We start from the raw sequence: 16,558 nt of genomic DNA on the forward strand, positions 1-16,558 counted from the left end.
TTCTTGCGTTGAGCGCCGCGTGGACTTCGTCAAGTGAGTAATTTGCGATTTTTGAGTTGGATTGGTACGGAAGAGGATTAGGGCAGGCACAATTTTGACGAGATTTTAAAGTCAGAATTGTCATTTTATAGTTAAAATTTAGAATATAAAGTCGGAATTCAGACTTTAAAATGAGAAATCAGACTTTAAAGTGAGAAAATAAGTCAGAATTCTGAGAGAGAAAAAAGTCTGAATCATGTTTGAAACTGTCGTAAATCATCTTTTTGCCCTATGACACTGTTGTGTCCATAGATATTCTTCACAGACATGAAAAGAAATGTGCTAAGCCTCTCATCAGTCCTGAATGCAAAGGTTCTAAGTGGTTGTACCTTTAGGTCCTTTGCATTCAGGAATGATAAATAAACTATAATAGAATAAAAATTAAAGTGACCAATGACTAATTAAAGGTTCCTGGATGGTTTTAACCCCCCCTTTAATTCTGGTGCACTGCTTGCTTTGTTTTGCCTTCCCGAATAAAATCAAAGCGTTGTGAAGTTTTTCGTTGCTCAGCGGTTGTCGTCAAACGGGCCAAATGACGTCACGTGCGCACGTACGGCGTACGCGGGCCCGACGTGTGCGTGCCTGCTGTTTGAAAGCCACTGTCCGCGGGAAAACATTTAATCATGAAAGTTCATTTTGTATTTGTCGCCTACTTAGTTATTTTAACAGTAGGCATACAGCTATTGCCAGTCTATGTTGCCTTATAAAAGGCTTTTAGATTTTTGTGACTCCAGACAGGTGTTTTTTTTTTTGGGGCCAATATGGCTCTTACGAATAAAGTGACTTGCAGGAAAACCGATTTTGGTTGCCCCACAAGGGGATCTAAACAAGAACAACTTGACTTCACGTTGTCCCATTTCATTGCTGCGTTTTCTCCATTACGCTAACAAAGGAGCCACATCAATAAATGTGGGGCTCAGTTTCTTACAGAGAGCAGTACAGAAACCATCCACACGAGGGCGTATTTGCTATTGTCTTTCGTGGGCGAAACATCAATAAATGTGGGGCTCAGTTTCTCACGGGGGATACATGTTTCAGCCTGAAGAAGACAAAGGGCACTCGACATTTTGCTAGGGCGAGAGACACTTCACTCTGACATCGGTTGAATAAAATATTTTCCCAACCAGCCAGAGGCGTAGCCAGGAATTTTTCCAGTAGGGGCGCACGCCCACAGGAAAAAAAATCGAACATCACCCACGCCGTTCGCTGATCGCTAAAACAACGTCCGGGAGGCAAACGGTGAATGGATAACATCGCGCACATAGAATAGCGCAAGCACATTCGCGCAAGACCGAAAGAAAAAAACGGCATGAAAATGAAGAATCGAAAAAGCTCGATTTTTTTCAACCGGGGCGCAGGGAGTCCTAACCGGGGCGCCGCCCCGGCTCGCTTGGCTACGCCTCTGCAACCAGCCGTGTGTCACTGAAGTTTTCCTTCCCCGAGCCAGCCACCTTTTTCACCGTTTGCTTTTGAAGACCAGCTGATCACCGAAGAGAATTCACCACACAGGTGATCCATTTTCATTTCGTCCAATAATCACTGGCAGTGAAGTGTATTAAGTGTGTTATTTGCATTTGAATGTCTTTTAGGACTTTAAAAATCTGAATAAATAACACGGGAAAAAGTCATTGTAAGTGCAAATGGAGAAACATGCACTGGAATAAATGCTGGTTACAAAAATATCCAATTTCGTTTTATTAAAGAAATACCAATTTACTACTTGGGTCAATTTGAACCAATTTTCTGTCTTTTGAGTCAAAACCCGATACAAATGCCAAGACGCTGCTGACAGGACAGTTATGCCAGTAGGTCATACAAGTCTCAAATGTGTCCTCAGCTGATCCGGGCTCAACGTGTGAGGAAGGCTGGCTCCCTTTTGGCTCCAGTTGCTACAAGAAGATGACGATCACTAATGGTTGGCTGGGGGCTCGATACGACTGCGTCTGGGAGGGCGGCGACCTGGTCTCCATCGCCTCATCGGACGAGGAAGACTTTGTGAAGAAGCAAATGGGCGACGACGACCGCTTCTGGATCGGACTCTCCAATCTGGTGAGGCGCAAGCAGTTGATTCTCTACTGGTACGCGATTGACAACCGGGATTGGTCTCTGCAGAACTGCGATGAGGCTTGGTGTCGGTATGATAAGGCGCAAAACAAGCTGACTTGGTCGGATGCCCGTGTGACGGTGACCTACTCCCACTGGGATTCACGTCAGGTTGGAAGGTAAGGTCATGTCTTAACATCTTTTTACTGTCAGGCAAGGTTTTGGAGCCCCTTTCCAAAATGGGAAAGCGCACATGTAACGAAGGGAAAAAAGCTTGTCAATTTTTCATCAGAAAGCAAGAACAAATACTGCGATGTTTTTCACGACTTTTCCCGACAGCTCCAACATTGAGTCCTGCGCGTACGTCAACCAAGGCGTGCACAGCAAGAATCAACCAGGAAAGTGGCGACACAGCTCATGCAGATCATCCTTGCCATATATGTGCGAGCGCTCGCCGTACGGTAAGCCTGCTCAGGAGTTGTCATGTCGATAGGAACATTTCAACCGTGTGGTCTTTCTGCAGACTGCCCGGATGGCTGGCCGTGCGCCTTTAAAGACTTCGGTTACGATCGAGTGGAGTGTGAGTGGCTGCCACGCTTGTTTTTAACTCTTGCCCTGTCCCGCCGTGCTTTTCAAATCCAAATTTGTTTGTGGCTTCAGCTTCTTCCTGCGACCCCGGCGACATGTTGTACGATGACTCTTGCTATCACTTTGGGGGGCCGATGGATTTTTGGCAAGCTAGGAAATTCTGCGAGGGACGGAATAGTCACATGGCCAGCGCCCACTCAGCAGAAAAAGGCAAATTCTTGGGTGGTGAGCGCCAAGACAAACCGACATTCCCGCGATCATCCCGCAATGCTCACCAGCATCTTTGCAACTAGCGCTTGTTTTGCTTTTCTCAAGCTCACATGAGACGAGGACAAGTCTATGGTTGGTTGGGACTCTTCTTCGGCGATAAAAAAGTGTTTGAGTATACTGACGGAACATCTACCGTAAGTGAAATGTTAAGAGTGACCTAAAAAGTTGTCATTTGTCCAGAATGAAGATGTCGTACTGAAATGCAAAATGTAAAAAGTGAGATACAAAGTGTCATTTAAGCAGGAAAAGAAAGAAAAAACAAAGTCAAACTTTTGACCGTAATGGCCACATGTTACTAGAACAGCTAGGAAGAAATATTTTCCAGAAAATCAGCTGGAACAAGGACAAAGCTGCAGTTTGATGGCAATTAGAATTATAATTGACAAGAGCAAAAAAAAGGAAAGGAAAAGTCATCATGCGCTCAAGTCACCTCCGTCATGTGTGCAGGCCGACGTCCCATGGGTTGGCGGGAAAATACCTACAATATCCGGTGGCTGCGCCGGTGGTCTGAGGCCAAGTGGATCAGTTGAGACATTCCTGGCTATTAACGGCTTTGTAGCCATCTGCCAAACAGGTCTGGAAGTCACAACAGCTCCCTTTGCCCTTTCACGCTTTCATACTTGACCCCTCTTGCAGCCAAGGTTCGAGAGGCTGTTACTGCTCTTCCGCCATCAACATTGAGGCCAGGTGGGCGTCACATCTGTGGTCGCGCTCTTGTCGCCAGTTGGCCCTCAAGTGACACGGGTCTCGCTTGCAGATCGGAGCAAAAAGCTGGACGTGTGGGTAGACAACCCCTTTAACGACTTCTCCTACCTGCTCAACCACAAGTCTCGCAAGACCTGGCAGGAGGCGCGAGACGACTGCGTCGGCCGCGGAGGCGACCTACTCAGCATCACCAACTCGTATGAACAGAACTTCATACAAGGTAAACTGCCCAGAGGAGACGATAGTAGCTCGCACAGTTTATGCCGCGTGGACTCCAGAAAGAACAACGTTGCTACACACGCACCTGTACGATGTTGAAACTCTTGATCGTTGTTTAACCTTGATCCAAAGGTCATCAGCTGACCGGTGCCTCTCTATGGTTGGGCGTCAATGCCAATATCACTGAAGGCAGCAAGTGGACTGATGGATCCTCATTCACCTACAAAAACCTGAAAGCAGGTTGGCCTATAACCCGGGGAATGTTTGTCGGTGACGAAACAGACGTGCTTAGCATCTGTCGTTCTCCTTTCAGGTAGCGCCAGTGACGCCACTGGCGCACGCTGCCTTTCCTTGCTCACTGCCGACAGCCGCTGGGAATTTGCCGATTGCAAAAAAGAAAGCAGCTACATCTGCAAGAGAAGAGGAGGTAACGTGACGCTTGGCCGATTCGCACTGATGTTGTCAAACGCTAAGATTTGAGAAGGCTTCTGAAGTCTTCTCGATGAAATATATCAGCGTGCTTCTCTTTGTGAGCGTGTCAATTGTCAGTCATGCAGCTAACGCAATTGGCAAAACTGGAATTAAGACTGCAGCTGGTCTGAATTTCTTGTTTTCCACCACATTTGTGGCAAAACGTTGATAATCCTGTGGTAAATGGTATTCGGTGATCTGTTGTTCTTTGGGAACAACGTGGCTGCCACAGGGAAGGAAAAAAAACATCACTGACAAAACAGCTGATTGGAAAAAGATTTTATTCCTCCAAGAAGTTGAAATGTCTCGCGTCCAGAAAAGTGCCAAGTTCCTCCCGTGTCCTCCAGACTCTGTGCGTTTTAAATTGAGTCTCTACCCTAAACGATCACAAACCAAACCACTCATTGTTAAAACTCTGATCCCAGACAGCCGGTATAATTTCTATCCCCCGAAATGGTCAGAAACAAGACTGCTTGATGATTAAATTGGATCGGAGCCGGCTGACCCATTTCAATTGTCTGTACTCGTACATCAGCGTTTCTTGAGGGCTAAAAGTACTCGCGTCCCGAGGCCCACACTCAACAGAGATGAGCTTGAAAAAGTGGAGCATGCAATATTTGTGAAATAAAAATATACGACAATCCCCCCAAATGTTTCCTCAGTCGATCAGAAGTCATGTGATATGGCCGACGGCTGGCTCTCTTTGGGCTTCAGTTGCTACAAGAAGATGGTGACCCCCAACGGTTGGCTGGGGGCCCGGCACGACTGCATCTGGGAGGGCGGCGACCTGGTCTCCATCGCCTCACCGGACGAGGAAGCCTTCGTGAAGGAGCAAATGGGCGACGACGACCCCTTCTGGATCGGACTCTCCAATCTGGTGAGGCGCAAGCAGTTGATTCTCTACTGGTACGCGACTGACAACCGGGGATTGGTCTGTGCAGAAATGTGACGAGGCTTGGTGTCGGTATGACAAGGAGCAAAAGAAGCTGACTTGGTCCGATGTCCGCGTGATGGCGAGCTACTCCAACTGGGACTCGCGTCAAGTTGGAAGGTAAAAAGGTCACGTCTTTACGTCCTTTTACTGTCAGGCAAGGTTTTGGAGCCCCTTTCCAAAATGGGAAAGGGCACGTGTGACGAGGGGGGAAAAAAGGCTTTTGTCAATTTTTCATCAGAAAACAAGAAAAAAAATACTGAGATGCTTTTCACGATTTGTCCCGACAGCGCCGACGAAGAGTCCTGCGCGTACGTCAACCAAGGCGCGCACCGCGACAATCAGCCAGGAAAGTGGCGACACGGCTCGTGCGGATCCTCGTTGGCCTTCATGTGCGAGCGCCCACTGAACGGTAAGCCTGCTCAGGAGTTGTCGTGTCGATGTCGAAAGGAACATTTCAATCGCGCGGTCTTTCTGCAGACTGCCCAGAGGGCTGGCCGTGTGCCTTCAAAGACTTCAGTTACAATCGAGTGGAGAGTGAGTGGCTGCCACGCTTGTTTTTAACTCTTGCACTGTCCCGCCGTGCTTTTCAAATCCAAATTTGTTTGTGGCTTCAGCTTCTTACTGCGACCCCTTCGACTTCCTGTTCGACGATTCTTGTTATCATTTCGAGGGGATGAAGAAGGTGCAGTGGGCCGCCGAGAGGTTTTGCAGAGGACGCAAAGGTCACCTGACCAGCGTCCTCTCAGTGGACGAAGGCAATTTCTTGGCAGGTGAGCGCTAAGACCAACTGTCAACCAACAAGTGGATGCTCTTTTTGTGCTGAAGCGCTTGTTCCGCTTTCCTCAAGCTCACATGCGAGACGCAGGAGGATTTCAGCCTTTTGTGGGACTGAGGAAGAAGGAAAACGAGTGGTTTGACGGAAAACCAACAGTAAGTAAAAAATTGACTGCAGTCTAAAGAAGTTTGCCTTTACCCGAAGGCCAAAGATTGGAATTGTAGTCATATAGCAAGAATAGAAAAATGCTTTTTAAGTATGGTATATAAGCTGGAACATTTGAGGAACAAAGTTTCCGTTTCTCCTTTAGAATGGTTTTAAAATTAACAAGACAACTTAAGAGATAAAAAAAAGAAGTGCAGAATTTGACGGAATTCCGGCGAATAAAACGGGATGACATGACGAAACTGGTCCCAGTATGAAAAAAAAAAGGAATCCGTCTTGTAAGATAAAGTGCAGAATTTGACGGAATTCCGTAGAATAAAACGGGATGACATGATGTCCCAGTTTGCAAAGTTTTCACTGAAACGCTGGAAGTTGTGATTTCCCCAGAAGAAAGTTGAAATGCTACAACACAATGGAAACACAAAGGACTCATTCAACCAAGCGCAACACAAAACACACTCAAGTGGTATCCGCCGTGTCGTCCGCAGTACAACGTCACGCAGTTGAGGGGAAAGAATTCGACCGTATCCGATGAGTGCTTTGCTCTGTCAGCTTCTGGACAAGTTGATGAGTGGTCCTGCACTAAAGAGCAGCCATCTATCTGCAAAAAAGGTTCGCAAGTCACCACAGCTCACTTTGCCCTTTAACCTGTCGTTATTCTCATATCTGATCCCCCCTTGCCTTCTTGCAGCCAAGGTTCGAGAGGCTCTCCCTGATCTGCCATCAACACGGGGACCAGGTGGGCGTCCCACCCCGCAGCCGACACGTGGTCGGTCGGTCAGTCGCCACTTTGCCCTTGCCCTCAAGTGACACGGGTCTCGCCTGCAGGCTGGAGCGAAAAGTGCGGCTGGTGGATGGACAACCCGTCCAACGACTTCTGCTACCTGCTCAATTACAAGTCCCGCAAGACCTGGCAGGAGGCGCGAGACGACTGCCTCGGCCTCGGAGGCGACCTGCTCAGCATCACCAACTCGTACGAGCAGAACTTCATACAAGGTAAGCTGCCCGGAGGACACGATGGAGGCTCGCAGAGTTTATGCCGCCAGAAGAAACAACGCAGCTACACCGTTGTTTAACTTTGATCCAAAGGTCTGTACGCACTTCCACTGACCAGTCCCTCTTTGTGGTTGGGCTCCCATGCTAATATCACTGACGGCATCGAGTGGATTGACGGATCGACGTCCACTTACAAAAACCTGAAAACAGGTCTGCCTATAACCCGGCGAATATTTGTCCGCGCCAAAATGGACGAGTGCTTAGCATCTGTCGTCTCCTTCCAGGCATCGCTGGAGAAGGCCCCGGTGGAAGCTGCCTTTCCTTGCTCACTGCCGACGGCCGCTGGGAATTTGCCGATTGCAAAAAAGAAAGCAGCTACATCTGCAAGAGAAGAGGAAAAGGCATGATTTGATATTTGTCTTATTCTTAGAGTTGTGTCATCAAATGTCAACTATTAAGGAAGGCTTCTTCTGAAGTCCCACAATAGTAGTAGGCAGGCATTTCCCTGCAGTTGACACGATTGGCAATAACTTACACTGCATGTGCTTGCTTACTGAAATGTTAGTTTCCACAAAATGCTGGCAGTAATGCCATTCATTACGTGTGGATAATTCTGTATTTCTGCAATTCTAAGTAACTGCATAGTCATGGTGTCCTCAGCCAATCCTAAATCAGCATGTGAGAAGGGGTGGAGTCCTCACCGCTCCAGTTGCTACAAGAAGATGGCGACCCCCAACGGTTGGCTGGGGGCCCGGTACGACTGCGTCTGGGAGGGCGGCGACCTGGTCTCCATCGCCTCTTCGGACGAGGAGGCCTTTGTGAAGAAGCAAATGGGCGAGAACCCCTTCTGGATCGGACTCTCCAATCTGGTGAGACGGAAGCGGCGGTTGTTGGTTCTCGACTGGTACGCGATTGACAACCGGGATTGGTCTCTGCAGAACTGCCAAGAGGCTTGGTGTCGGCATGATGACAAGGCGCGAAACAAGCTGACTTGGTCGGATGCCCGTGTGACGGTGACCTACTCCAACTGGGATTCACGTCACGTCTTGAATGTTAGGCAAGGTTTTGGGGCCCGTTTCCAAAATGGGGAAAAAAGGCTCTTGTTAAAAGAGAGCAAGAAAATTCATCCTGTTTGTAAGATGCTTTTCACGACTTGTCCCGACAGCTCCGACAAAGAGTCCTGCGCGTACGTCAACCAAGGCGCGTTGATCGAGAGTCAGCCAGGAAAGTGGCGACACGGCTCGTGCGGATCCTCGTTGGCCTTCATGTGCGAGCGCCCGCTGAACGGTAAGCCCGCTCGGGAGTTGTCATGTTGATGTCGAAAGGGACATTTCAATGGTGTGGTCTTTCTGCAGACTGCCCGAAGGGTCAGTCGTGTTCCTTCAAAGACTTTGGTTACGATCGAGTGGAGAGTGAGTCGCTGTCACCCTTGTTTTTACTCCTGCCTCGTCCCGCCGTGCTTTTCCAATCCAAGTTTGTTTGTTTGGCTTCAGCTTCCTCCTGTGACCCCGGTGACTTCCTGTTCGACGACTCTTGCTATCATTTTGAGTGGAGACGTAAGGATTGGCAGTTTGCTGAGGAGTTTTGCATGTCACAGAATGGTCACTTGGCCAGCATAGACTCAGAGGACGAATTCAAATTCTTGGCTGGTGAGCACCAAGACAAACTGATGAACCCGCGATTGTCCCGCAATGCTTCCCAGCATCTTTGCAACTAGCGCTTGCTCTGCTTTCCTCAAGCTCACGTGCAAGATGATAGAGGATATTGGCCTTTCATGGGACTCAAGAGGAACAAAGACAAGACATTTTCCTGGAGCAAGGCGCCTGCAGTAAGCGAAACGTCGACACAGCAGTCTAAAATGTTGGCATGTATCCAGAATGACATAGGAGAAAACCAAAGTTGGCTTGGTCACAATGTTGCAAGAGCTGAAAGAATATTTGTAAAGTTTCAAAGGGGCTGGGCCACAAACACAAATTAACTTTATTATTTTAAGAAAAATAGACAAGCTTGAATAAAATACAGTCATAACAAGTTTGTCTGGTCATATAAAAGTGCAGAATTTTACAGTCTGAGAATAAAATGGGAACACTGAAATTTAACTGGAAGAGTAGATGTTATAAATGGAGTAATGAGAAAAAAGAATTCTTAATGTTTGGAAAAAAGAAGTTGCAACACCAAACTCACTCAAGCGGCATCCGCCCTGTCGTCCGCAGAAGAACTTCACGCTGAAGGGGGGAGAGTCTGCAGGACGTGGTGACTGCGTTGCTCTGTCAGCTTTGGGAGAATTTCACGAGTGGCCCTGCACTAAAAAGCAACCATTCGTCTGCGAAAAAGGTCCAAAAGTCACTACAGCTCACTTTGCCCTTTAACCTCTCGCTGCTCTCTCATATTTGATCCCCCTTGCGTTCTTGCAGCCAAGGTTCGAGAGGATCTCTCTAATCTGCCATCATGGGGACCAGGTGGGCGTCCCACCATGCAGCCGACACGTGGTCGGTCGGTCGGTCGCCTCTTGCCCTGAAGTGACACGGGTCTCGCTTTCAGACTGGACCGAAAACTGCGGCTCGTGGGTGGAGAACCGCTACGACAACTTCTGTTACCTGATCAACAGCAAGTCCCGCAAGACCTGGCAGGAGGCGCAAGACGACTGCCTCCGTCTCGGAGGCGACCTGCTCAGCATCACCAACTACGTGGAGCAGACCTTCATAGAAGGTAGGCTTACGGGCTCGATCGGGACTGTTGGTTGAGAACCTTGCGATATTTGTAGAGGGTGGCGTGTATGCCAAAGAAAGCGACAATTGTCTTTTATTGCTCAAAACAAAGATGTTTGTGACGTCACCTGCAGTTGGTTACCAGACCGCAAGTGGTTGTCTTGACATTTTTTGCATCTGACCGGAAAAGGACAGCTATAGGGATTGACAGATCTTGTTTTTTTTTTAAAAGGCCGCCGTACAAAAAAATGTATTTAACCTTCGTATTGCGTGTCTAGAATGCCCTCATTATCGTAGCATTAGCATCGATCTGCTGATTTTAGCGCTGTGCCCTCTGTTGTCACTTCTTGTGGATGTATCGTGAGTAGTTGTATCAGCTAATTGCACGTTTTATTCCTGGGGAACACAAGAATGTGTGAAATGCATTTGTAATGTGTGAAATGCACTTGTTAGCTTCTTGCTAATGCTAGCATTAGCTTACGGCTTAACTTGACTGTGTTCATGAATATTGTGAGGGGATTTATTCTGTTTGTGAAGGACAAGTCTTCTGCTGTTGACATCTTTAAATTAAGCGAAAGGTTTGCGGCGCAAGGAAACGCTACCTCTGCTAAAAACTACAACTATGTCCTGCCTGGAGGGGGCGGGGTGTGAAGTAGCTCATTTGCATTTTAAGAGACCGCACCCAAAACGACTTGCTCGGAGCCACGACTCAGAACAGGGGTAAACGAGGAGCTTGTGACGCTACGACGATGAAAAATTCAGACAAGAGATATGCTGTTCCACTTTACATTGACCACAACTAATAAAATGTCAAACGGATTTATAACCATGATACGTATAAGCTTAAAGACATTCGCTGGTGTCATCTTATTCATGTTTGATCCAAAGGTCTGTCCGCCGGTTATCGAAACATTACTTCTTGGTGGTTGGCCACCAAAACCACAATCACTCAAGAGGGCTGCAAGTGGGCTGACGGGTCTCCCTTTCGTTACACCTACTGGACCACAGGTTGGTCCAAACGCCGTCCAATATTTGTTGCCGACGGTCTGGAGCAATGGAGAGGAGCGCTTAGCATCTGCCGTCTCCTTACAGAGAGCCCTAGTAAACCCTCTGGGGAAAACTGCCTTTACTTTCCCACTAAACATAAACATTGGAAATTTGACAACTGCCAGAAGACGAGCAGCTACATGTGCAAGAAAAGAGCAAGAGGTAAGATGTGACTCCTGGTCACTATTGGTTTTGATGCCCATCTTTGGCTTTTGCCTTGCAGGACAGAAACCGGAACCTCCACACCATGACGGTAAGTCAGTCTCCCCGAATCCTGAATGTTGACGTCAAAAAGATGGGAGATGGACAAAAGACAACAATGTTGCGTTCGCAGGTTTTCGGGAGATCCTTGTGTGCGACCAGCAGAAGCACGTCGAGCTCTTTTGCCAGAGTGAGGGTCAAAGCGTCATCCGCATCCAGTCGGCCTTCTACGGACGGAGGAGTGGCAGCGTTTGTCCAACTGGGAGTGGAAAAAAGGGTAAGACAGGACATAAGCGACGTCGTCGCCGCGTTGCATTTTGCTCCGACTATACGATCGTTGCAGCCAAATAAGCTTCCGCTCGGCCTTGTGACTTCCAGAGACTTGCGTGGTCCAAGGAGCCCTCCCTCACTACAGGCGAAAATGTGACAACCGTCAATATTGTCTTGCTGGCCCTTTCGAGGGCGTCCAGGAGACCTGTCCTGCAGTCTCCAAATACCTGCACATGGTCTACAGCTGTGAACGGAAAGGTGGGCTTCACGTCTCCGTTGTCTAATGTGGTATCTCCCAACCAGAGTTGGGGTATGACGACACCATTGAATGGTCTGTTCTGCTACGGACGTTGATGCGACGACTGAAAGGTTCAGGGGTCCACTCGCCATTAAAGCTTGGCAACCATTGGCCTAGTGAATCGACGCCGCCTAGCAATGCCCAGAACAATACAATACAAGGATTCAGTTATCAGGTATGCCTTTCAGCAACGTGATTCTGGGTTGTCCTCAGTGTGTCTTGACAGTTTGGTCGAGGCGGACAAGCGCATTGACGACTCAGCGTTTGAAGCGTCCTCCTCTATGACCGACGCCAGCCCCGAGAAAGCTCGCTGGAGTAGTTATTCCTGCTGGAGACCGTCACAAGATGGTACGTAGACAACTGACGGCTACTTGGGCGCTGGCAGTTTGGTGTCCTGAGCGAACTCGTGTCTTGCAGCCTCCACCAGCTGGATCCAGGTGAACCTCGGTCATGTGAGAAAGGTGACTGGGATCGTCACCCAGGGCTGTCCTCACGCTAACCAAAGGTCCTGCGACGTCTTTGAGATGAAGACGAGTGTTGATGGCAAAAGCTGGACTGAACACCCGGACGAAAAGGTGAGCCAGTCAACCTGAGGCCAACCGGGCTGTCCAAACTTGCCATTACAAACGAGAGTGCTATTTCTAGTTTACCGGAGGGGGGGAGCACCAGTTTGGCTCGCCGTTGTCCGCTCAGTACGTCCGCATCCTGCCGCTGGAGGACAGCGTTGACTTCGGCCTCAGTTTTGACCTCTTGGGATGCGCACGTGACGGTAAGCGAGTCTCTCCCTCCGCTGCCGGGAAAAACATACAACCCATCTTTTGACGTCACCTTTTGTCTGACAGATGCGATGACCTGTGACAGCACGTTCAACAGCCTCCACTTGACCAAGGCAATGACGTGAGTCGCACTTGCCACGGCGTTTCCACGGCGGTGAGCGCCTGTCGTTAATTTCCTCGTCCGTCCATGCCTTCTGCAGGTTCCACTGCCCACCCAAGTGCGCCGACTCCCAACACAATGTCACAGGGACCTTGGTCTACAATGAGGTACGTGACGCTTGGACTGGAGAGGCACTGGCTCTTGCCAAAAATAAACATTTCAAAGAGGAACTTACATTTCAAATGGGATTTTCTTTTACATTTCCAAGGTCCAAATTAGTTTGTCATTTCCACACACCAATCAGGAAGGCTACATTGTTTTAGACGGGCAGAACGGCAGCATGCGCAGTACCCATATGATCAAAATGGTGCCCTGACATGCAAGGGGGAGAGCAAGGGGTCAAATCCTCCCTAACCGTGGGCCGCCAGTTGAGTTCTTGACTTGATGTGAGTGCAGGACTCAAGCGTCTGCGTGGCCGCTATTCACGCCGGCGTCATTCGTAACGACATCGGAGGAGACTGTATTGTGATGACGGACGTGGCAAAGAACGGCTTTGCTGGCTCCACCCAGAACGGGATCACCTCCCTCAAGTGAGTGGCCAACGTTTATGGCAAAGTACCAATAAGAGGCCCAGCTCATTGTCACGTTTACGACCTGCAGGAGTGCTGACTCGACGGATGAAGCCTTCACGTTTGCAGACCGAGGTGAGTTCACGGAGCATTTTTCCATGTTAAGTGCTCAACCACTACTAACCTCGCACGGGATGTCACCTGCAGAGCCGAGATGCTTGGAAGAGTCCTGGGAGGAGTTTGCGGGCTTCTGCTACAAAGCTTTTGAGGACAAGAAGAATTGGGCTTATGCTCAAGCTGTCTGCATGAAATTGGGTGCCAATCTGGTGTCCATCCTTTCGGAGGTGGAGGAGAAGTGGGTCAAAAAGGCCTCCAACCTCGGTGCGTTGTAGAAACTACTCGATAGACGGAATACCTGAACGCTGGGTGAGAGATCTGCTCGCCTTTGTCCTCTGCAGACACCAGCGACATGTGGACCGGACTGAATGACCTGAGTGTACTCGGCATGTTTGAGTGGTCGGACCACCACGAGGTGACCTTCACCGACTGGGCCCCAGAAGAACCCAAAAACTTGGAGAAGGACTGCGTGGCGATGTCGCAAAAGGTACGTGGCCAATTGAGCACTCGCAAGAACATCTGCACGATCCACTGAAATCCATCTTGCTCATCTTTCAGACTGGAAAATGGAAGCAGATGAGCTGCAAGCTACCCAACAGCTTCATGTGCAAGATGCCCGAAGCGCATTATGCATTCACCTCAGTGAAGGCAGAGGAGAGCCATTCTGGTGACAGCATACTCTGGCACAGAAACAAGCTCGCCAAGTCAGCGAATGTCGTGAGTTGATTTTTTTTTTTTCTCTCTCTGCATAAATGAGCATTTTTTTGTTATCCTCCCACGTTTCTGGACAGGTTGAAAGGACAGATTTCCACACCATTTTATTTGAGTGTCAGATCTTAGCATTCGCATGGGATTTCTACTCAAGATGTTTTGCCCAGTTATGTTTTGATTACATGCAGGTTGCTGGATCAACTGTCGAGCTGAAGGGAGGTCTCCGTGTGAACGACGTCATCACCATCACAGGGCGAGCAAATAAACTGGCGGATTGGTACGAGGACAATCACCCACTCCCGCACGGGCACAAGAATGCTAATACCGCGAACACACGGTTGTACATCTGTGTTGCAGGTTTAAAATCAACCTGTTTGTGCCTGACGACGAAACCGACAACATGGTCGCGCTGCTCCTCAAGTTAAACTTTGTGACCAAGAAGATTTGGCTGTACTCCAAAGTGGGCACAACTTGGAACAAAAGAGAGGAGCATCCCACACAAAGCTCTGGACCCGGACAAGAAGTCAAGGTGACGTGAATTTCTGCACACACTCGCACTTCCGCCTTAGTTTCGGGGTTTCCCAACTTTTGCGTGGAATTTTCCTTACCTTTGATTGGTGCCAGTTAATTAATTGTATCTAATTGTCGCTCCATTGTTTGTTCATATGTGCAAGGCGTATTCATACAACTGTGGCTGTCAAAACCTATTCCATCTGGTAGAACCTCCCTAAACATACTTCAATCTTAATAAACAATTGAGTGTTTCCTATGGGAAGCGACCATTTACTGGTTGAAGAGCACCGAGCCGAAGGTTGGAGTGATTTTCTTCCCCAAACTACAAAAAGTATGGAATGGAAATGTCAGTCAAAAAGAATTGCTCGAACCTTCCCACCCCTCGTGATGCGACTCAGAAATGTCCACAATAGCATGAATTTTCTTCCAATCGCTAGCAGACTTGCCCACAAGTCCCCCGAAAATGTCACATCTTCCGTCTTTGCTCGCCGCCATGCCGTTCAAGCTCATCACATGCAATGTGTCCTGTTGTCGCTCAGGTTGTCATCAAGTGCGCCGACGATCATTTCCTGATCACAATCAACGACCTCGACGAGGTGACGTACAAATACCGAGAGGCCAATCTACAAAGCATCACGCAGATGATCGTGTGGGGTCACGTGTCCATCAAGGACATCAAGCAAAGCTCCGCTTAGAACAGCCTGTGCTAAAATTTGAGGACGGACGTCGTCAAATTGTTTTTGGCACAGCTTTTTCCACCAGCCGTAGATGGTTTGTGGGATAATTGTACAAAAGTAACCACTTTATAGTTTAATCTAATATTTAATCTTAGTCTAATTGGCTATTAGAAAAAGCCAGACTTGCGTGCTTGATTTTTTTTTTTCTTATTAATAACCTTTGTGGATCCTGGCTTTGTTTATTGCATTGAAATGCGCAGTATTTGTAGTTAAGATTGTTTTCCTGGCCCGATCAAGAGACCCTTTTGACTGATAGTATGATGAGTAATAATAAGAAAATGCAAATTCTGGAGAAACTTGGGAATGGGGAATGCTCGCGAATGATGTGAAAAGGCAGTTGAATCGGTCCAAAAAAAGGGAAGAACTGATTTTTGCTAAATTCAGCACAAATTTGAAACATGACATTTATGAAACCTTGCTTGGGAATATTGAAAGTCCTCCCGTCCATGAATGTGCAGAATGATGTGAATGCCAAACTGGAACGATGTAAATGTGAAATGTCGAATGTGCCATTCGGAATGAGGGGGGAAAATGTTGCTATTTGTGAATTTTGCAAAAACATTTTTTGGAATGAAAAGCACCCATGACATGAATATTTGAAATATGTTGAAATTGGAATGGGGTGAATCGGATGAATAATGTGGTAGCACGTCAAAAAAATGAGAGGAAAAGCGGAATAAGAGTTAATGGTGTATGTGTGAAGGCAGATCTGGCGATGATGCTTGGAGAACTAATCGAGAGTCCTGTTTCAACGAGTATTTTTTTTCTTTCTTGATGACAAAAGCCAGTGTAGTGATTTTCTTCTGTCAATATATTCAATAAAAGTGCATGCTAAAAAGACAATGCCTCGATGAGCCGTGTCCTTGATTCCTTGCTACTTCACGTTTCGTTTATCGCAGCTTCACTACATCGCAGATTTGTTTTCAAAATTAAAACGTTTAAAAGTCAAAATAAAACTTCTAAATCGAGGAAACGTGTCTATGCTCCAAATGTTTGTTTACATTCCTTTAGAAGTCCATTTTCGCGTGTTAGTACGATCGCGAATTAGCATCTTTCCGCTAACTCGTTAGCCTGCCCAGTACTTCTCGTTGGTGACCCTACTTCGCGGATTTCACTTGTCGCGGGTGGTTTTTGGAACCAATTATCCGCGATAAACGAGGGATTACTGTATTTTAAAACGTAGCTATTTTTCCACTCTAGTGTCATCTACTGGCTCAGGTTGGACACTGAATCACTTCATCCCAAACGCCACTTTAAAATCCTTAATTGTTTTCTTTTTAATTCTCAGCAGGCTTTTTAAAGTTCG

At 47.8% G+C, this 16,558-nt stretch overlaps 4 protein-coding genes across 4 annotated transcripts; all 4 read left to right on the top strand.

Moving 5' to 3' along the window:
* Positions 1–1,938: 1,938 nt before the first annotated feature.
* LOC119115063 lies at positions 1,939–4,344 on the top strand. Its single transcript, XM_037239238.1, has 11 exons — positions 1,939–2,261; positions 2,422–2,543; positions 2,606–2,662; positions 2,743–2,895; positions 2,986–3,074; positions 3,121–3,149; positions 3,240–3,514; positions 3,577–3,627; positions 3,698–3,865; positions 3,997–4,104; positions 4,178–4,344. Exons 1-11 carry the CDS (start codon positions 1,939–1,941, stop codon positions 4,342–4,344), a joined length of 1,542 nt encoding a protein of 513 aa, XP_037095133.1.
* A 665-nt stretch (positions 4,345–5,009) lies between these two features.
* Positions 5,010–6,285, top strand: LOC119115224 (secretory phospholipase A2 receptor-like). The gene is made up of 6 exons (XM_037239528.1): positions 5,010–5,212; positions 5,277–5,386; positions 5,557–5,678; positions 5,747–5,803; positions 5,884–6,039; positions 6,117–6,285. Exons 1-6 carry the CDS (start codon positions 5,018–5,020, stop codon positions 6,224–6,226), a joined length of 750 nt encoding a protein of 249 aa, XP_037095423.1. The 5' UTR covers positions 5,010–5,017; the 3' UTR covers positions 6,227–6,285.
* A 265-nt stretch (positions 6,286–6,550) lies between these two features.
* LOC119115309 (macrophage mannose receptor 1-like) lies at positions 6,551–7,661 on the top strand. The gene is made up of 5 exons (XM_037239707.1): positions 6,551–6,821; positions 6,901–6,948; positions 7,038–7,205; positions 7,299–7,415; positions 7,490–7,661. The coding sequence occupies exons 3-5, from the start codon at positions 7,064–7,066 to the stop codon at positions 7,615–7,617; spliced, it is 387 nt and encodes a 128-aa protein (XP_037095602.1). The 5' UTR covers positions 6,551–6,821; positions 6,901–6,948; positions 7,038–7,063; the 3' UTR covers positions 7,618–7,661.
* A 191-nt stretch (positions 7,662–7,852) lies between these two features.
* Positions 7,853–15,424, top strand: LOC119115064 (C-type mannose receptor 2-like). The gene is made up of 26 exons (XM_037239239.1): positions 7,853–8,262; positions 8,371–8,492; positions 8,561–8,617; positions 8,699–8,854; positions 8,945–9,033; positions 9,419–9,539; positions 9,620–9,664; positions 9,747–9,914; positions 10,802–10,921; positions 11,006–11,122; positions 11,184–11,213; positions 11,295–11,438; positions 11,540–11,689; positions 11,943–12,077; positions 12,147–12,304; positions 12,375–12,498; positions 12,572–12,626; positions 12,706–12,772; positions 13,062–13,195; positions 13,266–13,309; positions 13,382–13,555; positions 13,633–13,778; positions 13,850–14,008; positions 14,191–14,279; positions 14,360–14,531; positions 15,055–15,424. Exons 1-26 carry the CDS (start codon positions 7,853–7,855, stop codon positions 15,208–15,210), a joined length of 3,342 nt encoding a protein of 1,113 aa, XP_037095134.1. The 3' UTR covers positions 15,211–15,424.
* The last annotated feature ends 1,134 nt before the right edge of the window (positions 15,425–16,558 follow it).

This window comes from Syngnathus acus, chromosome 21 (assembly GCF_901709675.1).
Source record: "Syngnathus acus chromosome 21, fSynAcu1.2, whole genome shotgun sequence".
NCBI classification, from domain to species: Eukaryota; Metazoa; Chordata; class Actinopteri; order Syngnathiformes; family Syngnathidae; genus Syngnathus; species Syngnathus acus.

Bases quoted from the DNA above. Each gene is read 5' to 3' on its own strand.
- LOC119115309 (XM_037239707.1), top strand. From the start codon at position 7,064: ATGGACAACCCGTCCAACGACTTCTGCTACCTGCTCAATTACAAGTCC. The intron at 7,206-7,298 runs GTAAGCTGCCCG...TTTGATCCAAAG, and splicing joins CGAGCAGAACTTCATACAAG to GTCTGTACGCACTTCCACTG. The intron at 7,416-7,489 runs GTCTGCCTATAA...GTCTCCTTCCAG, and splicing joins TTACAAAAACCTGAAAACAG to GCATCGCTGGAGAAGGCCCC.
- LOC119115224 (XM_037239528.1), top strand. From the start codon at position 5,018: ATGGCCGACGGCTGGCTCTCTTTGGGCTTCAGTTGCTACAAGAAGATG. The intron at 5,387-5,556 runs GTAAAAAGGTCA...TTGTCCCGACAG, and splicing joins GACTCGCGTCAAGTTGGAAG to CGCCGACGAAGAGTCCTGCG. The intron at 6,040-6,116 runs GTGAGCGCTAAG...GCTTTCCTCAAG, and splicing joins CGAAGGCAATTTCTTGGCAG to CTCACATGCGAGACGCAGGA.
- LOC119115064 (XM_037239239.1), top strand. From the start codon at position 7,853: ATGGTGTCCTCAGCCAATCCTAAATCAGCATGTGAGAAGGGGTGGAGT. The intron at 12,499-12,571 runs GTAAGCGAGTCT...TTTGTCTGACAG, and splicing joins CTTGGGATGCGCACGTGACG to ATGCGATGACCTGTGACAGC. The intron at 12,627-12,705 runs GTGAGTCGCACT...TGCCTTCTGCAG, and splicing joins CACTTGACCAAGGCAATGAC to GTTCCACTGCCCACCCAAGT.
- LOC119115063 (XM_037239238.1), top strand. From the start codon at position 1,939: ATGACGATCACTAATGGTTGGCTGGGGGCTCGATACGACTGCGTCTGG. The intron at 2,544-2,605 runs GTAAGCCTGCTC...GTCTTTCTGCAG, and splicing joins GTGCGAGCGCTCGCCGTACG to ACTGCCCGGATGGCTGGCCG. The intron at 3,628-3,697 runs GTGGGCGTCACA...TCTCGCTTGCAG, and splicing joins GCCATCAACATTGAGGCCAG to ATCGGAGCAAAAAGCTGGAC.